Source organism: Cavia porcellus, unplaced genomic scaffold (assembly GCF_034190915.1).
Source record: "Cavia porcellus strain 051 isolate PalLab524CR breed Dunkin Hartley unplaced genomic scaffold, mCavPor4.1 scaffold_7, whole genome shotgun sequence".
In the NCBI taxonomy this organism is placed as follows: domain Eukaryota; kingdom Metazoa; phylum Chordata; class Mammalia; order Rodentia; family Caviidae; genus Cavia; species Cavia porcellus.
Window position 1 is genome coordinate 19,225,479 of NW_026947490.1, and position 24,415 is coordinate 19,249,893.

The window sequence follows — 24,415 nt, forward strand, 5'->3', positions numbered from 1 at the left end:
CCATGCCAAATACTGGTGGTAAGGCTCCTAACTTTTGATCTGGTACACAAGGGAGAATATAGAATAGCCTTAACAGCTTAACTGGGGAATTGTGGTGTCTTTTATATACAACGAGAGAGTGTTAAACTATTGGGGATGAGCCAGTAGGACCATAAAGAGAACATTACTCTTAGCATAGAGGTTTGTTTCTTTTTTAAAACTTTATTTTTGGAGAAAGGGTTTCACTATGCAGTTCAGGCTGGACTTGAACTTACTTTGTAGCCCAGACTGGCTTTGAAGTCGCAGTGATCCTCCTGTCTCAGCCTCCCTGGGTGCTGAGATTACAGGCATGTACCACCACGCCCGGCTCTGTGTGTGTGTCTGTGTGGCCTTTTAGAGACAGGGTCTGGCTATGCAGTTCAGGCTCAGGCTTTCTCTTTCTTTGTTTCTTTTTTCTTTTTTTTTTCCATACCAGGGACCACACGCTTGCAAGGCAGGCGCTTATGCCGGGGAGCTAAATCTCCGGCCCTTTCTGTTTCTTTTCTTTTTTTTTTTTTTTTTTTTTGGCTTTTTCATTTTTATCGGTACCGGGGATCGAACTCACGACCGCCTGCTTGCAAGGCAGGTGCTTATGCCGCTGAGCTAAATCCCCAGCCCCCCCTTTCTGTTTCTTGAGGCATGGTCTCGGTATGTAGTTCAGCCTGGACTTGCACTCACTTTGTGGCTCAGTCAGGCCTCGAACTCGCAGCAATACTCCTTACACATTTTACCAAGTGCTAGAATTACAGGCCTGTGCCACCACATGTGACTCGGTATTGAGGTTTCTTGGAGAATATCTGCCAAAGGATGTGGGAAGCAACCTGCGCATATCTTCCCAATTTTCTTCCATCCTCCCTTCAGGGTAAAAAATCACATCCACTGGCTCAAGATTTGCTTCCCTTCCAGCTCTGTCAATTCTGTCCTTGCCCCTTCTTTGCATTCTTTTCCCCTCTTTCAAGTGTGCTTCTGCCAGGTCTACAGTCTCCACCCTGCCTCCGAACTGCTAACCAGATCCGTCCCAACACCGGACTGAGCATCTCTATACCGCCCCTTACCACTTGCTTCAGCCAATCTCTTGTACTGGCCCCGCCCCTTTTGGCTCCGCCCTTCTCGCGCCACCAATCCAGGCTCTTCGTCCCACCCCCTGCCGGTGGAGTCCACCAATCCCTCTCTTCGGGAAGCGTGGCCTGGTGTCCCGCTGCTGTAGCGGATCGCGCTGGAGCCGAGGGGGGAGGGGTGGAGGCGGAAGTGGCGGTGCCGGGTCCGGGAGTAGGAAGGAGCAGGGGCTGCAGCCGGAGTGGAGCGGCTGCCAGCCGAGGAGCAGGCGCGGCTGCGGCGCCATATTGCGGCCCTCTGCGGCCGCATCCGAGTCATGGCCGAGACATACGGTGAGAGTGGTGGACCGACGCTAGGGCCTGGGGTCTGCGCCCAGAGGATGCGGCCTGTGGGGAGGGGCGGGGCCTTATGCCAGGGGGCGGGGCATGCTGCTATGGGGGCAGGGCCTAATTGGATGCTGGGAGGGGTTTCGTGAAGCTGGGGCTGAGCTTCATTGATTTGGGTGGAGCTTTGAGGGTCTGGTTCTTGGGTTAAATAGATGTGGGCGGGATCGGAGGGAGGCAATCTTGAGGTTTCAGAGTGGGCTTTCCTGTTTCGGGGTGGAGTCTGAGTGAAAGGGTAGAGGCTGACTGGACGCTGGGATCCGTGGGCTAAAGGGAACCCCAATAGTGCTCTGGTCCCTCGGGCTGGTTTGGCTCAAAGATCTGGAATGGGTTTGGAATGGGTTGTCCGTAAATGTAGACAGAGATGGGACTTAAGCTTGAGAATAGGGGCCAGAGATCTGGCAGAATGTGAGAAGAGGAGGTTGGGAATTGGGAAATCAATATGAATGTTAAGTACTTGGTGAGCGGGGGCCAGGGAACCGTAGAAGGCTCTGGTGTAGAAGTCAGAGGGAGCTCCGTTCTTTCAACAAATGTGGAAAAGCAGAGGGATCACATGCAAAGATCTTGAGGTGGGAACCAGTTTGGTATGTTCAGGAATAGACTGGAGGCCAGGGGCCACTGCTCAGCAGTTAGAGGGTGGTAGAAGTGAAAAGGGACAGAAACTGGATTCTTGTCCTTGATTAAATGGTTTCGAAGAGGCTTTAGCAATATGGTAACGAAGCTCTTGGACTTCAGAAGCTTTTGGTCTGGGTTTGAATCTTAGCTCTGCCTAGCTGTGTGACCCTGGGCAAGTCCAGATAGCTTCTCTAGCCTCAGTTTCCTCATTGGGACAGTGGGGATGCTTTTACTATACCTCCCCTCTACAGTTTTTCTGAAGATTTCAGCGAACTGTTGATATAAGTAAAGATACACAGAATGTGCATAAGACATGTGTTAAATACCTAAGAATAATCTTGGGCCCAAAGTATGGCTCAGCGGCAGAGCACTTGCCTTTCCTAGCATGCACAAAGCCCTAGGTCCAATGCCCAGCAGTTCGAAACAGAAAAGGTAAGCTATTAATCTTCTTGTCTAGGGCATTGTTTCTACCTGGCTGTTTGTCTTCCTCTAACTTTTCTTGGTTTCCTTCTTTTTTCTATATCTTTCTCTTCCTATGGGTGTCCTTGATTTTGGCTACATTTGTTCAGACTTCCTCTTCAAATTCCTGGTGATCGGCAGTGCAGGAACTGGCAAATCATGTCTCCTTCATCAGTTCATTGAGAATAAGTGTGAGTTTCTGGCACTAGTCGTGGGATCCCCTAGTTGTGGACATGGGTGTGCGGTGGTGCAGGTGGGCAGCTAGTGAAGTGGGTGGGTCTGGCTGTGGGTCCGACCTCAGCGCTGGCGGCATGCTTCTTCCATTGGTGTTTGCTCTTAGGTTTTCAGTCACCCCAGCATTGAGAGTGGGTTGGTTGAGACACAGGAGGCCGAGGAGGGTAGAGTTCCTCTGAGCCTCTGCACTGCCTCTTCTCTCCTTTTTCTTTTTGCTGTTAGTCAAACAGGATTCCAACCACACGATCGGCGTGGAGTTTGGATCCCGAGTGGTCAACGTGGGTGGGAAGACTGTGAAGCTGCAGATTTGGGACACTGCTGGCCAGGAGCGATTTCGGTAGGTGGGCTGGGTCCAAGGAGTAAGGAGAGCGAATGTGTGTGGTTACTCAAAGATATAGCAGTGGGAGTGAGGAGACATTGAGAGCACAGACAAAGCAGAAGGAGGGAGGGAGGTAGACTTGGTCGACAGGTCCATATAGCCTGGGAGAGAGGGAAAGAGAAAGACAGAGACGAGACAGAGAAAGAAAAGCATGGCACTGTGGTTATAGCAGGGTGAGAGCTCTTGCCTAGCACACACAAGGCCCTTAGTCTAATCCCTAGCACCATAAAAAAAAATTGGTGAAGGGGACCCTAGAACAGAGAGAGAAGGAGAAATTTGAAAAACAGACATCTTCAGAAAGAGAAAGAAAAAGACAGATGCTAGATGTGGTACAGCACGATGGGAGGCTGAGGCAGGAAGATTATAAATTTGAGCTCAATCTGGGCAATTCTACAGCTTAGTGAGATCCTATCTCTGATGTATTTATTTATTTATTTATTTTTGGCATGACCCGGCACTTGTAAGGCAGGTGCTTATGCCGTTGAGCTAAACCCTGGCTCTCCTATCTCAGATTTAAAAATTAAAAAAGAGGGGCCTAGAATTGGCATGGCAGTGCATGCCTATAATTTCAGTACTTGGGAAGCCGAGAAGGAGTACAAGGCAGTAAGATTGTAAGTTTTAAGGCCCGTAAGACCTATTCAAAAATAAACAAGCAAACATTAAAAAAAAAAAAAAAAAAAAGGAAAGAAGTGCTATGCCTGTGCATCAATCACTATGAAGGCTTCTAGGTTCATTCCAAAATACTACAGGGAGGGGGAGAGAGAGGGAGAAGAAAATGATGATGAAGGTCATAGGAGGACACAAAGGAAAACAGGTCAGAGGCAGAGAAAACCAGAAGTTTGGATAGGAATAGCCAGGAGGATGGAGAAATGCATGTTATAAACACATGATCACGTGGAGTTTGGCTCCTGAGAGAAAAAGAAATATATAGGGCCCAGCACATAGTAGGTCTTCAGAAAATGCTTGCAGGAAAGTTGACAGACATGGAAACTCTGAGAGAGGGTCTGAGAAACAGAGGTAGGGGGAAACAGAACCCAGTCCATGGAGAATGCGGTCTCTGGGCAGCACATAGTAGCTGCTAAGTTAGTATTTGTGTGTTGATTGAGTGCATGAAGTCTATAGAGGTCAGAGACAAAGACAGTGAAGAAGAGATGGGTGTGTGGACTGGGCTAGATTCCCACTAAGGACACAATAATATGGAATGGCTGCATGGATTTTCATGGGCTCCAGCTTGATGAGACAGGGACATGCAGAGTTGGCCACATTAGGAGAGAGACAAGGAGATGCTGTATAGCACTTGGCCAGGTTCAGGTTGACAGGAGATGCTCAGGAAATGTTGAATGAATGAATGAATGAATTCAGAGGAAAAAATGTGCATATGAGACAGCCAGAGCTGGGAGAAAATAGAGAATTAAAGAGATACAGCTGAGGGTTTACCCTAGAGGCAGAGTGCTTGTCTAGCCAGGCCCTAAGTAAGATCTCTAGCACTGTAAAATTTTAAAAAAATTTCTATAGGCTGGGTGTGGTGGTGCATGTCTGTAGTCTCAGCACTTGGGAGGCTGAGGCAGGAGGATCTCTGGGAAGGATTGCCATGAATTTGAGGCCAGCGTGAGCTACATAATGAGTTCAAGGTCAGACTGACAGAGAGACACAGACCAAGAAGTAAACTAATGTAGAGATACAGAGGGGAAAGGACACAGAGAGACTCACAGTCAGGTGACTAAGAGAGGGAGACAGAAATCGAGAGAAACAGAGCAGAGGGAAATGGGACAGAGGAAATTCTGTGCCTACCAGACTAAACACAGGTTCTGGGGAGTGGGGTCAGTAGAGGAGGGGGCCTCCAAACCACAAGTCTTTCTCTGCAGAGGGGGGACAGTCTCGGGGCAAGACCCCAGCCTTGGGGGTGACTGGGTCCCCCTGGCCCCACAGGTCGGTGACACGGAGTTATTACCGAGGGGCAGCTGGAGCCCTGCTGGTATACGACATCACCAGGTGGGTGCGTGGTGGCAGCAGCATGGGTGGGGCAGGGCCTGGGCCCCCTTCTCCCGAGCCACCTTCCTTGTGTGCCTCTTCCACAGCCGGGAGACGTACAACTCGCTGGCCGCCTGGCTCACTGATGCCCGCACGCTCGCCAGCCCCAACATCGTGGTCATCCTATGCGGCAACAAGAAGGACCTGGATCCTGAGCGCGAGGTCACTTTCCTGGAGGCCTCCCGATTTGCCCAGGAGAACGGTGAGGGTTGGGTGGTGCTGGGGGCCAGGTGGGGACGAAGGAGTGGAATGGTGCTCACTGCCCTGAATGTGGGAGTTCAGAGGCCCCCCTCAAATCTGTGTTGAGCTATGTGGCCACTCTGGTCCTCAGTTTCCTCTGCTGGAAAGTGGGGTTCACAGCGTTTCTGCCTCACACTGTGCTGGTTAGGGAGGTCATGGGAAACTCCCAGCGCTTCCTACCACAGAAAGGGTGTGAGGTAAATGTTGGTCAGTGAGAAGTGTCTGCCACCATAGGGAGGCAGTGCTGGGCTGCGGCTTAAGGGAGAGGAGCAAACTTAGATGGCCTAAGGACAGGCACATTATAGGAATAAAGGCGATGGGCAGGGTGGACCCCAGGGGAACAGGCGTAAGGGAAATGTAGAGGACTGATGGGCCCTGTCAGGAGGTTTGCAACCCAACCACTGTGATGCATGCCTGTAATCCCAGCACTTCGGGAGGAAGAGGCGGGAGAACTGCAAGTTTGGGCCTACCCTGCGCAATTTAGTAACTTAGCAACTTAGGCAGACCCTGTCTCAAAATAAAATAGTAAAAGGACTGGGGCTGTACTCAATGCAAGGGCCTTAGGCTCAATCTGTGGTAACACACACACACACACACACACACACACACACACACACGCGCGCGCGCGCACACATGCACACACACAGAGGAAAGTTTGCAAGTGTACACTTATTTGAATACACTGTACTACCAGATCAGCCACATCTGCTGGTTTGGCATCTGCTCTCATCTCCCAGAGGGTTTGAATCCTAGCTCTGAGTTACCCACTGAGAGAGCCTTGTCCTGTAGCCTGGGCCTGTGCTAGATGGCCCAGTGATGAAGATAGCCTTGTGCCACTTACAGTTCAGAGGTTGAGGTTGAAGGTGCAGGCTTATTTGCAGACAGTAAGAGCCCAGAGAGGTCATGGTCAGGCCGGAGAGGCAGCAGAGGTCCTGGGGACCCACAGATATCCTGAGGCTGGCCAGGAGGTCAGTGAGGATGTTCTGGGGAAGGGTCCTATGCACTGAACACAGAAGGACAAGCTGGCTGGTATGTGGGGAGGGAGACATATCCTCTGCAGGGGCATGGCATGTGCAGAGGCCCCAGGCGAGGCCAAGGTGGCTGGGACACTTGAAGAACCTATTGAGAAGTAGAAGTGGGAGTCGAGGACAGGGACCAACGGAGTTCCTGGCCCTCCAGAGCTCATGTTCCTGGAGACGAGTGCGCTCACGGGCGAGAATGTGGAGGAGGCTTTCCTAAAGTGTGCCCGCACCATCCTCAACAAGATCGACTCAGGTCAGGCCCAAATGACCAGCCCAAGGGGTGGCAGGTGGGGCTCCAGGGTCTCCATGGAACCAGCCCTGAGTTCTCCCTCTGTTCGCAGGTGAGCTAGACCCTGAGAGGATGGGCTCAGGCATCCAGTACGGTGATGCTTCTCTCCGCCAGCTACGGCAGCCTCGGAGTGCCCAGGCTGTGGCCCCACAGCCCTGTGGCTGCTGAGACCTGCAGAGCCAGGTGGGATGGTCGGGGCTCTGGGAGGCAGGGCTTGTGTCCTGGCAGTAGGGTCGTGGAGTGGACACAGACACGGAAAATAAGATGACAAGAAACAGTGAGAGGAAAAGAGTCAAAGCATAGTAGCCAGAGGAGCCCTCTTCCCAGACACAGGGACCCCACCTGCCTATACTGCCCTCGACCTCGCTGCAAGCCCTCAGCCCTGCACCTGGTCTTCCCTTTCTAGTGCTGAGTGCCTACTGTGTACCAAGCCCTGTTCAAGGCTCTGGGGAGACAGCAGTGATGAAAACAGATGAAAAACCCTGCCCTCCTGGAGCCAGTGTGCTCTTGGGAGGAAACAGACAATAAACAAGACATGTAAATAAACGGGCATGGTGGTGCACGCCTGTAATCCCAGTACTCTGGGAGGCTGAGGCAGGAGTGTGGAAAATTCAAGCCCAATCTGAACAATTTAGTGATTTAGTGAGATCCTGTCTCCAAATAAAAAATAAAAAGGAAGGTAGGGCGCTGAGGATGTAGCTTTATTCCCCAGTACCCCCCCAAAAAAGATGAATAAATTATATAGTAGCTATAGAGAAAAATGAAAATTGAGTTAGGTAGGGAGGGGTGGAGGAGTTTACTTAAACGGAATAATGAGGGAAAGTGACATGAGCAAATACCTGAAGGAGGGAGAGGAGGAATTCTTGGGCATCTGGGGCTGTAGCACTCTATGCAGGGAGAACAGCAAGTGCAAAGGCCCTGGGTGAGAGAGGTCAGACCAGAGGAGGTGCCACCTAGTATGGGTGTGGAGGAAGGTCACTGTGGTTGCAGTGGCATGCATGTGTGTTGGAGGTTTAGCAGGATTTAGTGCCTGTGGCTTGAGGAGGACTTTGGTTTAGACCTTGACCAGGATGGGAGCAATAGAAGGCTTCTGAGCAGTCGAGGGAGAGGATTTGATTCAGGGATTCACAGGAACCTATGGCTGCATAAGGGAAGAGATGGAAGGGCAGTGTTTGCCAGGACACTGGCTAGGGAGCTGTTGCAGAGTCAATGCAAGAAAGATGGTAGACAGCCTGGGGTGGGCCAGAGTGGCTGAGCTGTGGATAGCTGTGGGCTCTCTGTCTCCAGTTTTGTCCTGCCTTGCTGCAGCCAAGGAGTCTAAAATACAAATCTGCACTTGTCCCTCCCTGTTTAAAACCATGCCTGGCTCCCAAGGTCCCTGGGACCCAACTGAAGCTGCTCAGCCTGATGTTTGACTCTCAGCAGGGAACGGCTCCTGCAGCTACCTCAGCCTCACCTCACTCCTCTGCCCAGCCCGCAGGCTGCTCCTGCCTCATAGAAGCTCTAGCTGTTTCTCTGGGTCTTTGCTCATGTTACACCTTCTGCCTCAAACACTGTTCCTTTTTCTGGCAACCCCCTTTCTCCTCTAGGAAGCTTTGTTTGTTTTTCTGTGCATCATCCAAACTCCTTTACAGGCTGTCATACCCTGCAGGACTTGGTCCCCTCCCCATCGCTGTGGATGGGCAGGTGCTGCCAGTTCTCCCCTCTGTGAACTTCCTGCCCAGTCTCCTTTCAGCCATTTACCACTCCGGGAGACTGAGGGGAAAAGTGGTTAGACTTTGGATCTACTTTGAAGGTGGAGCCAGCATGATTTCCTCATGGAGTTTGAAAGAGAGGGAAGGGAGGGGTCAAGGATAAGTTCTTTGGACAGTGTGCTCTTTTTTTTTTTTTAATACGGGGGGGATTGAACTCACCACTATGCGCTTGCAAGGAAGGCACTTATGCCACTGAGCTAAATCCCTGGCCCTGACAGTATGCTCTTGTCAGGCATTTGCATGTGCTGTGCCTCAGTTTCCTGTTCTGTAAAATGGGACCAAAAGTTGTACAGTACCTGCCCCTTATGGATGTTGAGAATGTTAAATAAATCAGTTCATGTAAAGTGTTTAGGATGGGCCTAATGTTTAGTGAAGACTCAATAAGCAGGGCTGTTTATTATATTCCTTCATATCCATTTTAAAGACTGGAGGCGGGGCTGACATGGAAAGCTATGTATTCTTGGCATAGAATCTCAATGGGTCAAATGTAAGAAGACAGTACATTTACAGACTGTTGGCTGCCTTTTTTGTTTGTTGATCTAAAACAGTCACACCCATGTATAAAGCTCAAATATGTTTTCCTACTCCCTACTTCTTCTTAAATTGAGATCAACACGTTCACAACAGGGCCATAATTTGTATGTCTCTCTGCCAGGTAGTTCTTACTTGAATGTGTTTAGTCCCACCAGTTTGTACCACTGGTGATACACGCGTGCCTGTCCCATTGTGTGGCATGGGACAGTCCCGTTAGGTGTGACAAGCCAGTGATGGGACAGTCATGCAGGTACTGCAAGTGGTTCATGCTGGTGGGAAGGTTAAATTCACATAACATAAATTTAGTCATGTCAAAGCTCAGTGGCATTTAGTGTGTTCACAAGGTTGTACAGCCATCTCTTCTTTTTTCATTACCTTAAAAGGAAATTGCAAAACCAGTAAATAGTCATTGCCCATTCCCCTCAACCCCTGGCAACTACCAATCTGCTTTTTGTCTCTATTAACTGATTTTTTTCCTGTTGTTTTTAGTTGACTGAAATGGTCTTATGTAGTCTAGACTGGCCTCGAGCTTGCTTTGTGGCCCAAGCTAATCTTGGCTTCGCTTTACAGGCCATTATTCTCTTTCCTCAGCCTCCAGAGTGTCCAGGTTACAGGCATGTGCCACTGTGTCTACCTGACCAGTATTCTGATTACATATGATATACTCTGACATTTTCGATTTTACTCTATTTGAATAAAAAATTATCCAAATTATTCCCCCTTCCCATGCAGTGTTGCACACTGGGATGACCTGGAGAGCCTCAAAGGTACTGACACCCAGGCTTTATTCCAGAAATTTGAAAGTAATTTCAGGATTCCTAAAAACTTCTAGATAATGCTATATGTAATCAAAGCAAAAAGCACTAATGTGTCTTTTCAGCTTGGGAAACACTGGAAGGAGGCCTAAAGACAGGGTGATCAGGGATATAGAAGGACACAGAGATACAAAAGTTGGGATACAATATTTAGACATTGAAATGTTCCTTTATAGACTCTTTTCGGAGGTAAACAAGCAGTGAGATACAAAGGAAGAGGCAGGGAGAGCGTGAGGAAGAGAAGGAAGGAGAGAATTTGAGAGGTGGATTCTTATGTTACTTGTACAGGAGAAACAAAATTTTAGGCACTGTAGAAACTTTGGCAGAAAAAGTATAGACAGTCAGATACTGATGGACGGTCAGGAAGATGCCCGGAAGTGAGGCATGGATACCAGGTAGGCAGACTCGGGACCCCTCTAGGTCACTACATCTTCTCTTTCAGCTCAACTGTTCTCCAGGACCAGCCCTGCCCTTCCAGTTGGGGCCCAGACCCAGGCCCCAGGAGGCCATGCCCCAGCCTGCCCCAGCTCCAGAGAAGCTGCCCTGCCACCTGTCCTTCCCTGGCCTAGTGGGGCCTGGCTTTGGGGCAAGACTGAGCCGTGGGGGAAGGGGGAACCCATACCTGCTGCTGCTTCCTGTCTTGGCTAACCTCTGTGCCCCCTGAATCCCTAACCATACCCCAAGAGCTCTCAAAGCCTGAGACCAGGGCCATCTGGCTCCAGCTTCCCATCTGGCCCTGCTGTTTCGAGTACGTGTTATTTATTACCTAGAGGCCTGTCCCATCCCTGTCCCACCCCCATAAAGCATTGTTTACACCTGTGTTTTGGCTTTTGTCATTTTGGGTTGTCAGGGACAAGTCCCTGATGGAAGAATCATGGGTCACGGTGTGGGGATACCTTGAGGACACACCACAGTTCAGGTGTCTAATTTGTGGAGGTAATTTGTCGATGTATAGGTGGTTATTGTACGCACTTTGCAACCTGGGTGCTTAAAACTTATGTGCATGACATGTCCCTGTGTTTGTGTCAGGTGTATGAGTCTTCCTAATACCTGTGTGTGGGATGTGTCTGTTGGAACATAGGACTATTGCGTGAGCACTGTGTCCTTGGTGATTGTGTCAGTGAGCTGTTTCTTGGCCCCAAGGCCAAGAAAGGGGAATCTGGGCCTGGGAGAGAACACTGGGTCTGTACCTGTTTTGACCTACACATGTCTGAACCCCAGAGTCTCAGGCAGTGGCTCATTACCATGGTGTGTCCCTGTGCAGTTGTGTTATGTCAGTGTGTTTTGGTGTGAATTTGTTTCCTTTTATTCCGAGTGTGTGACTGTGTACCTTCTGTGTGCTCTTCAGGACTGTGAGCCTTTGGCAAACCCTAAGTCTTGTATACACTTGAGAAGGGTGCACACTGCCTTGTGCTCAGGTGAATTGCTGGTGCCTTCATGTGGCCTGCCAGGGACGGGTGCAGCCCCCAGAGGATCATCCCAACTGCTCTCCCACCAGGTCAGCCAAGTCAGCAGTATCCAGACCTCAAATGATGCCTGAGTCCAGCCTCACCAGCTTTGGTCATAGGTGGAGAGGGTGGGACGTTCAAAATGACCTTATCTACATAGACTTCAGGAGAGGACCCAGGTGTTGAGACTGGACTCTTGATTCAAATGTCTTTTCTGCATAGCTCTTTTATTCTGTCTCCCGTTTGTCCTGAGGGGGAGGGCGGAGCAGGTCATGTAGATAGTCACATTTGCACATCTGTTCCAGTGACCCCTTCTTTTAAGAACATACCCTAACCTTCCCCTCCGTTACAAAAAGTGGTTATGTAAATCACTGATGTGCCCATTTACATACAGTTTCTGACTGTGGCCATTTCTCAATATCCCTGTTCTGGTTGTGCGGAGGATCTCCTTAAGTAGATGAGTAATTTGCATGTCGTTCCGCAACCCAGAGGTTCCTGGAACAGTATTCGCCTAAGAGGCGGGTCTTTCCATAGGTATCTGATTTGCATGCCCCTCCCACAGCGCTGGATTAACACGCACAGACACGCCCCCATCTAACTGTGTTCCTCCTGTCGCGCAAAAGAGGCGGGGTGAGGAATGCAAATAAGCCTCGCGTCGGCGACGGGCCCACTTTTCCTTTCTTGGGAGGGGTGTTTAGACAAAATTTCACCCCCGACCTACAGGTTTGCGCCTGCGCAGGCACCGTGTCTTGCGTCCTGGCTTGGTCACGTGCCCACCGGGCGAGGCGGGGGCGGAGCGTGCCGGGTGGTGGGGGCGGGGTATGGCGCGCTGTGCGGCGCAGGGCGGCTGGCACAAACGGCGGCGCCGGGGCCGGAGAAAAAGCTCGGTGAGGAGGTCGCAGGAACGAAAGGGAACGGGAGGCGAAGGAGCCGCGTCGAGATGCCGACCAGCTCCGAGCGTGACACGGAGGCGCGCGGTGGTGGGCCGTGGCAACCCGGGGGAGGGCGTGAGAGGGTGGGGGAGGAAGCGCGCGCCGGGCACGTTGGGTGCAGGCCTTGGTGGGGGCGGCGGGGAGCGCGCGCCGGAGGGAGGCCGAGGGGCGGAGCTTGGGGCCGGGGCGGTGCTAGGCCTGGCCTCTGGGGCCGAGGTGCCGGGAGGGTATCTTGGGCTACGCTTCGCTGGGGCTGGGTAGCGGGGCGCCTTCTTGCTGGTCCTGTTCGCCAGCGCGCGAGCCCCCTGCCTTGCCCTTGGTCACCGTGGACCCTCTTCCCGGTCTCCCTTCCGCCTGTCCGTTTGTCTTCGGACCTCCCTTCCGTCTGGGTGTGTGTCCGTCCCTGGCAGGCTTCCTCCGGTTGGGCGCAGGTCGACCCTTTGGGTCTAGCCGCTTCAGGCCTTGCCTCCCTCTCGCTTCCCTCCAGTGTGTCCTGTCTCTGGGGGTCCCCTTCTCTTTGTCTCTGGACTTCCCAGTTTCCTCTCTCTCCCTCCCAACTCCGACTTTTTTCATAACCCCCATTCCCTTTCTGTAGTCCTTCACTTTCCTGTTTGTCTCCCCACCCCTGCTCCTCTCACCCCTGCACCATTTGTTTTCTGCTCCAACCCCTGGACCTCTTCTCTGTGAATACTTTTCCACTCTTCCCCCAAACTACTCTTCTGTCCTTGGCCATCTCCTCAGTCTCTTCTTTCTCTTGCCCCTCACGGCTTTGTGTGTGTCAGCTGTATCGCAAATTTTCAAGAGTCTTCTCCCATACTCAGCCTCAGGTTGTGTCGGCGAGGTGGGGGGGTGTCTCTGTAACCCAGTCTGTCCTCCTCAACCTCCTGTTTGCTTGTAGCATCCCCACCTCTTCCTTTAATTTGCCTGTCGCTAGCTGCTCACACATCTCTCTTTCTTTTCCTTTCTCTCCAGCAATCTTAAACATCTAAAGACAAGAGTGGACTTGGGGACCAGCAAGCACCCCTAGAGCACAAGAGGAGTTTCTGCTGCCTCACCCTGCTTGGCACCAAGCCCAACGACCCCCAGCTGCATCTAGTGGAGGAGGAGGAGAAAAAGAAGGAGGAGGAGGAGGAGCTGGGTGGCACCATGGGCCCGGGCCGTGCCCTCCATGCCCGGGGGATGAAGACACTGCTGCCATGGACAGCCCGTGCCAGCCGCAGGCCCTGAGTCAATCTCTCTCTCAGTTGCCGGTGTCTGTGTCAGAGTCCTTGGAGCCCAGCCGGCCTAGGATGGGGGTGGAGAGTTACCTGCCCTGTTCTCTGCTGCCTTCCTGTCACCGTCCAGGAGTGCCTGGAGAAGTCTCAGCGGGGAGTGGGACCCTCAGAGCTGCAGCCACCTCTACCACTACCAGCCCCTTGCGGGAGGGTTTTGGTGGTCAGGATGGTGGTGAGCTGTGGCCGCTGCAGAGTGAAGGTGCTGCAGCGCTGGTTACCAAGGAGTGCCAGCGACTAGCAGCCCAGGGTGCCCGGCCTGAGGCTCCAAAACGGAAGTGGGCAGAGGATGGTGGGGATGCCCCTTCACCTGCCAAGCGGTCTTGGGCCAAGCAAGAGAACCAAGAGGCAGAAGGGGAGGGTGGCATGGTCAGTGGCAGTGGCAGTGGCAGTGGCTCCAGCAGTAGTGGTGAAGTGAGTGCTAGGCTGAGGGAGGAAGCCCTGCCTTCTGCACCTGAGCGCCTGGCCCTGGACTATATCGTGCCTTGCATGCGGTACTATGGCATCTGCGTCAAGGACAATTTCTTGGGGGCAGCACTGGGTGGCCGTGTGCTGGCTGAGGTGGAGGCTCTGAGGTGGGGAGGGCGCCTGCGTGATGGGCAACTAGTGAGCCAACGGGCCATCCCACCACGTAGCATTCGTGGGGACCAGATTGCTTGGGTGGAAGGTCATGAGCCAGGCTGCTGGAGCATCGGTGCCCTCATGGCCCATGTGGACACTGTAATACGCCATTGTGCTGGGCGACTGGGCAACTACGTCATCAATGGGCGCACCAAGGTAAGACTGGGTGGGAGTCCTCTGTTGAGGGCCTTGGTGGTTTTTTTTTTTTTTTTTTTGAGACAGGGTCTCCTATGTAGTTAAGGCTCACCTTGAACTCACTGTGTAGCCCTGGCTGGTCTCAAATTTGTGGTGATCTTCCTGCTTCAGCTCTTCAGTGTTGGGATTACAGTTGGTACCACCTGTTTGTTGAGTAGTGCTCTGATAAGAGTAGTGTTGGGGACAGGCTTCTGTGTCAACGAAAGGGTTTAGGCAGCTGTAGCAGAGGGGTGCATGCATCTCTGAAGACTGGGGATGGAGTCTCTGTCTTCTCTATAGCCCTTCTAGTAATCCTCTGAAGAACCTGGTGAGAGCTGCTGACACAACCCCACACTTGTACATAGATTATGGTGGGAGTCTTGGCTCCAGGTGTCTGTTTAGGGATCCCAGATTGAGAACAGTGTAGACAGACAAGTGTTTCTGACTTTGTCCATCCTCGTTCTCATCTGTTCCTGTTGCTCTGTCTGCTCATTTGTCCATGTTAACAGGACTGTGTTATCCATCTGTTTCCCAGGTAGGAGAACTTGAAGGTGGAGGGAAAGAGTGGCAGTGGTAAGGTGATCCTCAAGCTCAGGAGGTGGGCGCTGGCTGCCATGTTGAGCACCTGTCCTGGGCTGCCCTGCAGGGCTGTTACGACATCTGAATTGAAGATGGCATCCTAGGGATGGCACTGGTTGTTTACTTGCTGGCCCAGTTAGAGCTTCTGTCCCTATCTTTCCCACCCCACCTTGTCCTAGTCCTTGTCTTCTATTCGTCTGACCTGTTTGTTACCTCACCCCTCCCGTCTCCCTGTCTTCTTTCCTTGACTTGCTTTCTTTATGTGCTTCCTTTATATGTGTTGTGTGGTCTTGTGTCCACCCCTTCTGCCCCATAAGTTACTGGTTCCGTTTTTGGAGCCTAGGCCTTTCTGGGATCTTGCTAAAAGTTACAGACCCTCTTGTAAACAAAGAGCTCATTTTGTTGAAATTTATGGATAATTGTCAAGGCCTCATAGGCCCCCAGCTGTCCGAGAACTGGGCCAGAAGCACTGCACAGACAGTGGTTCTGTGGAATCTTCCCAGCCTGCTGATGTGATCGTTTTCTGCAGGGGAAGGCGTGTGAGGGCCCTAACCTTGAATCCAAGGCTTGGTGTCATTTGGACAAGGCCTATAGGGAATGCCTGCTGTATACTATGTGATACCTAGCTGATTGCACTGGCTGGGTTCTGTCCTGTCAGCTGGAGGCTGTGATCCTGGTGTCCCCTTGTCCTTCTTGCAGGTCCCATCTTGAGTTTTGCTGCTGTGCAACTTTCCTCTCAGACTGAAGCTGGCCCAGGGACCAGGGCTCCCCTGGGGCCCAAGCCTGTTTCCTCCCCACCCCAGCTGGAATTTGTCCTACTTCCCTGTCCCTCCTGTTACTTGATAGCTGAAGAGCCAGAGCTGGGCCCCTCCCTAGGTTTGGCTCCTGTGCAGTCGAGATCACTGTGGCCTCTCTGGCTCAGCTGCTGCACCGTGGTGTCAACCCTTCATGCAGGAGGGAAGTTAGGGAAGTCTAGAAGAGCCAAGTGGTCCAGGATGATATAGTACTGAGCCTTGGTTTACTCATCCACGAACAGGAAAACCAGGTTAAGTCCCCCGTTGGTTTGTGGCAGGTTAGGGAAGAAAGGTTGAAACAGGTGGCTTCCCTTTTGAGGATTCTGCTTCTTAGTTTGGTGCAGTTGTACACAGGACTCAGGTTAAAATCAAGGAGGGCAGAGTTGCTGGTTGTCCTTATTGCCCTGGGGAAGTAAAAATAGGCCAGGCTGGATGGGAAAGGAGGGAAAGAGTTCTTCTCCAGCACCTCCAGCCTGTAGTATCTCTCAAGGGCAGTGTCTGGGTTCCTCCCTGGATTCTGGAGTATTGCTGATGCTCAGGTAGGTAGAGGCAGTGGCAGTGAAGGCAGTCCCCATTGTGGTGATGCCAGCAGTAACCTTGCTTCTCAGTCATTCCTGAATGTTCTTTTGTCCTGCCTTTTTTCCTTTTCCTGGCCCCTGTGCTCAGTTGACCTGGAGCTGAGAGAGTTTACCCCTGCTGGCATCAAGAGCTACCAGGTGGGACACCAGAGATGGTCCAGCTAGTTTGATTTTCTCCTTTAGGAGCAGCTTGGAGGTGGACCTGCTGTCATTGGCTGAGTCTCTGGCTGCTGACTTGGGTTGTGTGTATGTATGAGTGGTAGGACTCTTGGTGCATTGTCATCAGTAACCTTTATAGTGTTCTCCCTCTTGATTCCACCTGCCTGTTTGCTGAAGTAGGAGGGGAGGAGAGCAAGTTCCCTTGTTACTCTGCCTGTTGTCCCCATGGCTGAGGTTTTCCTCATGGGGATGGGGTTCAGAGTAGTGCTGTCAGTCAGCAGATAGTGCACTGAGCACTTAGGAGACAGGCCTGGCCCTAGGGGCTTTGGTGAGGTTGTTTTTTAGACCTGTGCTGGGTAATCAGGTGCCTCATGTCGAGAGGAATGGAGGCCTTGTGGTGAGGATAAGGTCTGTTGGAGCTTAGAATGGAGTGATGAGGCTGGCACCTGAGATTGTGGTCTTGGAGTGCATTGAAGGTCTGGAGGAAAGGGTCTATGGCTGCTTTGTCGAGATAAATTTTTGGGGGAAGAGGATGCATGCTGCCTTTCACATGTCCATCCATGTGCAGAGCCAGCATGATCTGTGATTGGACTCCCAGCTGGAGAGGCTTTTTGTTTCTCTAATTGGTGACTCGTTGATTACAGGCCACTAGGACCATGGCCACATTCTTTTCTCCCAGTGAGTGGTTGCTCTGAGTGCTATCCCAGCTCTAGGGAGTAAGTAGGGTAGTTTTCCCCTTCTGAATTCTTGAGTTTTCCTTTCTGGTCTTGTTGTATCCTGATGTTGCCAGAGAGGTCAGCCCTCCACTGCTGGTGGTCTTGGCTGGTGGCAGACTGCTGGCCTCTTTGCTGGGTCAGGTTCTGGATCAGGTACATATGCTTGATGCAGAGCAGTTTAACATCCATATAAGGTTGAATCCTGGAAATAAATTATTGAGAGGGAACCTGGGGGAAGGAGGGGGAGAATGACGGATTGAATCAGTCTGTCTTGCCTTGGAGTCCTTGGCAAGCCTCCTGTTTTGGCAGCATAGACTGATGTGTTTGATCATGAGTGTTTGTGTCAGGCTTTCCTGTTGGGCCAAGCCTCTGGGTATAGTTGAGCATTGGTAGGGAACCGTGGGTAGCAGGATCGAGAGAGGTAGTCCCCGAGGGGCAAAGCTGAAGAGACCTTGTGCAGGCTAATTGTCCTATTTGCCTAGTACCTCATCCATCCCTCCCAGTGGGTTTGGGCACAGAGTGGGACAGGGACTTCTCTTTGTTTTTTCTAGTGGTTTCAGCCTGTGCTCTGATTCCCATTCATGTGACAGGTACTCTGCTGGATGTCTTTCCAGACATTTTTTTATCTTGTTCTGTTTCCACAACAACCTGTGAAGTAGTGTGTAGTATTAGTTGCTCCCATGGGTTAGGAACCTGAGATAACAAAATGAAGTCATCTACCAAGTGCCACAGCTTATGTGGCAGAGCTGAGAGCTAGGTCTCAGTGGCCCCCTTTCCTCAGAATTGGGTCTGCAAAAGTGAATGGAGCTTTTCTTTTGCACCATAGCTAGCTCTCTATTAGCTGGTGGTGACAAACATCACAGGGCCCTGGGGCAGTCAGGGCTGAGCTGGGGAATGGCTGTGTCAGAAAGAGTAAACAAGAACTCAAGCCAAGACCTGGAGGAGTCCTAGGTGTTAGACCTGTGGTGGTTTGAAATTTCCAAAGTTTGTTCTAAGAGGGCCTAGTGCCACTGCTGCAAACGGGTTTTTTAACCCTGTTCTTCAGATGCAGTCATGGAGGCCCGTTCAGATGAAGTGACTGTCCAGAATTACCCAGCATGCTTGGAGTTGGAATTGGGTCTCACTTTCTGTTAGACGTTAGGTTTTGGTTCCTGTTCATATGTGTATGGAACAGGTCACTCACTTAGCTGGATTCTTTGGACTCGGGGCCAGTAGTTCTCAACATAACAGCATACAGCAGGATTATCTGAAGAACCTTTAAGCAACTCGGGACCCATGTTAGTCCAAGCCCAGTCCATCAGAACATTTAACGTGAGAAGGCCCTGGGCCTCAGTGTCTCAGAGGTTTCCAGGAGATTCCACTCTGCTGCCAGGGGTTAGAACCCTGGCCTCGGGCAGTGAGACCGTGGTCTGCATACCAGAAAATGCTTAAACTGGCTTCTGGTCTACTGAAACATCTGAGGTAGGATTTAGACCCTCATTGGTGTGGATGGAAAGTGGGCTAGGCTCTGAAACTAGTTCCTGATGGGCCTGGGGACAGAGTTTTGACTGAAATAGGATGCAGTCTGTTGGGCACTGCAGTACAGGACACTCGAGAAGTCAGTGGAAGACAACAGGAGGGGGCAAGCAAGGAGTAATGGCTGCTTCCTGGGATGACCCTGCCTAGCCTCAGTAAACTGCCTTCCTCCATCTCTGCCAGGCTATGGTGGCGTGTTACCCAGGCAACGGACTGGGGTACGTGAGGCATGTTGACAATCCCCACGGCGATGGGCGCTGCATCACCTGTATCTATTACCTGAATCAGAACTGGGATGTTAAGGTAGGGTGTGGGGGCAGGGCAGTGTGTGCATCCACTCCATTCACATCTTCTCGGATTCTAGCCTGTTCCTCCTCTGAGCCCATAGCGGGTGGTTTTATAGTCTGGGGTCTTCTGTTAAACTGGACCTGTTTCTCTAGCTGACTCTGTGGTGAGAACTGTCTACTTCTGGGAGTGTTGGCTGCCCATGAACACACTCCCCCTTTTCCTTTCCTTAGATTCCTGCCCATCTCCATGGCGATACATGCTCAGGACCGTCATTCCTTTTAAGAGCCTGAGTGGTGGGAGGGAGTGATGTGTCTGTGCTGCACGCCCTGATGGGTACCTGGGTGCAATGCAAGGTGGTGGCTCCAGGCTGAGCAGCCAGCCTCATTTTCTGGCCTGTCCCCAGGTGCATGGTGGCCTGCTGCAGATCTTCCCTGAGGGCCGGCCTGTGGTAGCCAACATTGAGCCACTCTTTGACCGATTGCTCATTTTCTGGTCTGACCGAAGGAACCCTCATGAAGTGAAGCCAGCCTATGCCACCAGGTATGACCCATACTACTGGGGATGTACTCAGATGCTCCCTCTGTACCAGAATTTTCTGAGATCTCCTGAATGAAATGCTGAGGGCCTAGGTGGGCACAGAATAAGGTGGCTCAAAAGGGTGGTTTGAGTTACTGTGGAGGTGGTGACTGGAATGACGGAAAACTGATCTCAGCTGCCCTGGTCCCCAGGTACGCCATCACTGTCTGGTATTTTGATGCCAAGGAGCGGGCAGCAGCCAAAGACAAGTACCAGCTAGGTATCTGCTTCCTCCTACCTTGTATCTTTCTTTCGCTGTGTATTCCAGCAGGCCTCAAGCCACCCTATCCACCTCATCATCCCTGTGCGTGCTCCCCATATATAACCCAGCCCTCATGCTTGCTGGGCAAGCACTGTACCATTGAGCTACATCCACATCCTCCCCTTACTAGTGTCTTAGTCCTTCCACTTACTCATCTTCATTTCTCTGTAGCTAGCCTTCTTTCCTTGTGCCCCATGACGAGCCCCGTTTCTTCCTTATCCTCTCCCCGTTTTCCCAGATTTCCTTTGGCCTGTTTGTCCCTTCACTGATGACTCACATTCTCCTGCCCTCTCGCCCTCAGCATCTGGACAGAAAGGTGTCCAGGTACCTGTATCACAGCCGACCACACCCACCTAGTGGCCAGCCGCAGAGCTGCATGGACTGACTGCTCACCCGACTTCAGGAGAGCCCTGGGCCCTCTCAGCAGCCTGCCAGTCTGGGTGCCTGCTCCTTTCCTGCCTCTGCTGCTGCTTCTGGCTTGCCTCTGTCCCACCTGGTGTGGAGGGCTCTGTGCTTCAATGAGGACCAAGGAGGAGAGACCTCTGCTGCCCCTGGGGGCTGGGTTGTGACATGGACAGTAGCAGCATTGGGGGCCACCATACTGGAGCTCAGCCTGTGTTCTGTCCTGTCTGATCATTACCCCTTTGGATGTGGAGATCTGGGAGGCAGGATTTGGGGTTGAGGTGAGTCATGGCCTCTTGCTGGCAAAGGTTTGGGGTGGGAGGGGAGTAGCCCCAAGTCCCCCCTCAACCCAGCTCTGCCAGCCTGGAATGTGAAGTGACTCCCCAACCCTTTTGGCTATGGCACCTTTCAGACTGGGCCATTGCTTCTCGGGCAGAGTGAGCTGCTGGGAGGAGCACGAGTGTGAAAGTCCTGTCAGCCAAGAAATAAAAGTTTACCTCAAAGCTGCACACAGCTGACTCCCTGTCCATAATGAGACCTCTTCCACCTGCTCTATGGGAGGAGCGACCAGGGGTTGAGGAGATAATGAAGTTCTGTGAAGCTTGCCTTGGCTGAACCAGTGGGCCACCAGCTAGAACTTAAATGCTGGATGAACATTGCACAGCCCCATGCACTGGGAGGTGAGGTCATTGGTGGGACTTCCCACAGGGAACAGGTAAAACTTCTGCAAGGTGACTGTAGAAGAGAAAGAGAAGATCTCCAGGCCAGCCATGTGCCCAGGCACATCTGCTTTTAGGGGATGTGGGTGAACCCCTATCTTCCCTGATGGCTTGTGCAGGTTGGTCCCCTCCCTGTGGTTCCTGAAGTCACAAGGAGTTGGTGTGGTTGAAGAAATGTAGGTCCTTGAATTGGGTGGGGTCCCAGTGCAATGATGCAAGCTGGGGAATCATGAAGGTGCCTTAGGGGAATATGTACAGCTCAGGTTGCCTGAGTGTGCAGGCCTCTTCCAAGGCCCCTTGCAGTTTTTTTGAGATAGGGTCTTGATATGTTGACTAGACTGGCCTACAGCTCCTGGACCTAGGGATCCTGCTTCTGCCTCCTGAGTAGTTGGAACACAGGTGGGCTTTCCTTTTTTCTTGCCTCCAGGGCTGTGGATTGTGCTTTAGTCAGCACTGCCCATGCCTATTCAAGCTAATCTGGAGTAGATGCTTATGCTTCTGGCTCTGGGGCTCCTCATCAAGTCCCAGGCATTGTATGCACTTGTGTCAGAAAGCGACCGTAAATGTGGGCATCTGTGGTGAGGATGTGGGCAGCCTTAGTGGCAGGGTGTTGATGGAATGTTGTGTGGCATGTGTGAGACTTAGTTTCACCTGTGACAGTATTCAGTGCCCTCTGCATTTACTTGGGAGTCAGCAGAGACTGAGATGCACACCACCCAGGTAACCAACTGTCTTCCAATCCTTGCCTGTCGTCTCAGCTGTTTTTAGCTTTCACAGATGTGACTAAAGGGTACTTGAGCAGAGCAAGAACCCATAGTGCAGGGTGATTCTTGTGCCACCTAAGAGGTCATGTGTTGTCATCACTGGCATCTCTTAGAAGTGGCTTGCTGGGTCGTCCTCCAGCAGGCAAAGAGGGGCTTCCTGTTGTAGTCATCTGGTAAGTGGCATGGATAATACTGAAGGTCGCAGGGACCTGTACCTTATCCATTTGATCGAGGAGGCAGTTAATGAAATTGTGGCTCTCTTCAGACTGCCTCACCTGCTAGTGCCATGAGATATGCTCAGACATGAAGACTTGTAGCTCTTTGAGATTTTCAGTGATGTACCCCATGAGATTTTCAGTGATGTACCCCAGCAGCCAGTCCAGGAGGAAAGGGAAGTGTGTAACTGGGGAAGCAGTTTAATAGGGTCTTAAGCAAGGCCACTAGGCCTTGGTTTCCCAATGGTGAGATTGGATCATGACTTTGTAGGTTCTAGAATGCTTTCATTTCTAGAATCTCAGTCTAGCCAGGCATGGTGGTGCCTGCCTGTAATCCCAGCACTCTGGAGGCTGAGGTAGGACATGGTGGTGCCTGCCTGTAATGCCAGCACTCGAGAGGCTGAGGCAGGAGGATTGTTGGAAGTTCAAGACCAGCCTGGGGTACACAGTGAGCTTAAGACCAGTCGCAACTGCATAGTGAGACAGTGTCTCGCTGTCTCAAAAGACCGAAAAACCCAAAAAAATCTGTCTATGCCATTCTGGGAATAGAGGACTCTGCTCTGGTTTATCATAGGTTGGACACATTTAGGAGAGTTTAGAGCCAACTCTCCATCTGGAGACAGATTTGGAAATTGTCATTTAAGGGGCTGGGAATTTAGCTCAGCGGCATAAGTGCCTGCCTGGCAAGCGTGAGGTCATGAGTTTGATCCCCATTACCTCCCCCCCCCAAAAAAAGAAATTGTCATTTAAGAACTTCACATAAAAGCTGGGCCGAAAAGACAACAACTCAAAAAATTAGATGTAGTAGTGTATGCCTGTAATCTCAGCACCAGGAGGCTGAGGTAGGAAAATTGCTGTGAGTTGGAAACCAGACTGAGCTACAAAGAGAGTTCAAGGCCAGTCTGACTTGCGGATTGAGACCCTGTCTCAAGACCAGGCAAAACAAAAAATAAAATTTTCACAGCTGGTGGCTGGTGGCACATGTGCTAGTCCCAGCACTTGGGAGGCTGAGGCAAAAGGATTGCTGGGAGTTTGAGGCCAGCCTTATCTACATAGCAAGACCCTCAAAAAACAAGAGCTTCAGGAACTAGAGGTAGCCATACCTGTAATGGTTCCTGAAGACTGTGGAAGAGACTACACTGGGTATAGCAAGTGTGAGGCCAGTCTGAATTAATAGTGAGAAAGGGCTGGGCATGGTGGTGTACCCCTATAATCCCAGCACTTGGGAGATTGAGGCAGGAAAATTGTTTGTAAGTTCAAGACCAGCCTGGGGGCTGCAAAGTGAGCCCAAGGCCAGCCTGAACTGCATAGAGACCCTGTCTCAAAAAGGCCAAAAAAAAAAAAAAAAAAAAAAAAAAATGGGAAAGGCTGGGGATGGTCATTCTCCATCCAGAAAGCACCAGTCACTGGCTGCACGCTTTTTCGGGCCTTGAACTCAGGGAACTCCAGGAGTAGACTTCCTCTTAGTTGTTCACTCTCTTTACTAGACCCTTTAGTCACCAACTTTGGCCTTATCTACATGTTGATCCCAGCTTTGCTGGTCTTAACGTCTGACCTGTGTCTCTTCTTTATAAAGCTTTTAGGGTTAGGATTTTCTTTCCTACTGTCTGCACCAAAAATCCCAGTTGGGTCCCTCCATCCTCACCATTTGCTCTTGGTGGCTTTGATTTCTTTGTTAGGCCTTCCCCCATTTTTCTGGCTCTGCTCTATCTGCCCAAACCAGCAGGTGCAGGTGCTTGCTTACATGTCCTGGGCCTATCCTTTTCCTGTAAGAAGTGTCCCCAAACTGCTAAGGCCTGTGCCTAGAAAAGATATCTGTAGCACCCATGCATCCTGTAGTCACACAGCACCACTGCAGGCTGCAGTCCCGATCACACTGACTATATTGGCACCAGCAAGAGGAGCCCGAGACCTGGTCCAGGCTCTTGATCCCCTCTCCACGGCTTTCATCTTCCTCTTCGCTTAGACCCCGAAGTCTTCATCTCAGCCTTTCACTGTCCAGAACTAGTTGGACCCAGTTATGGAGGGGACCCAGTTGGGACCTCAGTTGGACCCAGGAGTGCAGGCCCCTGCCCTCAGCTGTCTTCACTCTGAACTGGGAATTCGGTCTCCCCACTCTCCCTGCATGTGTCCAAAATTCTGTTTCCCTGTCTGCTGCTGGGGCTGCCTCCTGAGAGTGCAGGGCTCAGGCTTCCAGACTTCAGTTGCAGGTTCCCCTGCAATGGGAGCTGGGGGCAAGCCTCTCTGCACGTGAGCGCCCTCAACACCACAAACCTATCACACAAGCAGGAGCTCTAGGAGCTACAGTAGCAGCGCTGTGATCGTTGTGCCTGAGAGCCTCCATCTCTACCCCTAATCTGTGATTTTGGTTTCCATGGGGTTTTGGGTTGGAGCAGGGGTGAAAACTTGGTGTGGGAAGTGTAAGCCTTTAAACTGCCCATTCAGGATTCCCCAAACAGGTTTCCCATCTCCCTGTCCTCTCCTTTCTCTGCCCTGGCTTCCCTGGCTTTGTACATGTCTGTGTACATGTGTGCCTGATGTTTGCACATCAGCTTGGTTGGCCAGGTGCACAC

The 24,415-nt window shown here is 51.6% G+C and overlaps 2 protein-coding genes across 7 annotated transcripts; both read left to right on the forward strand.

The window, feature by feature from the left end:
• The first annotated feature begins 1,226 nt into the window (after positions 1–1,226).
• Positions 1,227–10,649, forward strand: Rab4b (RAB4B, member RAS oncogene family). Of its 2 annotated transcripts, XM_003462012.5 has the most exons (8): positions 1,227–1,406; positions 2,642–2,722; positions 2,988–3,102; positions 5,074–5,136; positions 5,223–5,377; positions 6,595–6,690; positions 6,779–6,909; positions 10,272–10,649. In XM_003462012.5, the coding sequence occupies exons 1-7, from the start codon at positions 1,391–1,393 to the stop codon at positions 6,892–6,894; spliced, it is 642 nt and encodes a 213-aa protein (XP_003462060.1). In that variant the 5' UTR covers positions 1,227–1,390; the 3' UTR covers positions 6,895–6,909; positions 10,272–10,649. The 2 variants fall into 2 exon arrangements, with proteins under 2 accessions (XP_003462060.1, XP_063108857.1); XM_063252787.1 differs by lacking the exon at positions 2,642–2,722 and having other exon boundaries at positions 1,246–1,406.
• Positions 10,650–12,032: 1,383 nt separating this feature from the next.
• On the forward strand, positions 12,033–20,653 carry Egln2 (egl-9 family hypoxia inducible factor 2). Of its 5 annotated transcripts, none has more exons than XM_063252782.1 (6): positions 12,033–12,164; positions 13,182–14,257; positions 18,800–18,919; positions 19,308–19,444; positions 19,633–19,700; positions 20,044–20,653. In XM_063252782.1, exons 2-6 carry the CDS (start codon positions 13,406–13,408, stop codon positions 20,097–20,099), a joined length of 1,233 nt encoding a protein of 410 aa, XP_063108852.1. In that variant the 5' UTR covers positions 12,033–12,164; positions 13,182–13,405; the 3' UTR covers positions 20,100–20,653. The 5 variants fall into 5 exon arrangements, with proteins under 5 accessions (XP_063108852.1, XP_063108855.1, XP_003462061.1 ...); XM_003462013.4 differs by having other exon boundaries at positions 12,104–12,257; XM_063252784.1 differs by having other exon boundaries at positions 12,130–12,254.
• Positions 20,654–24,415: the final 3,762 nt, after the last annotated feature.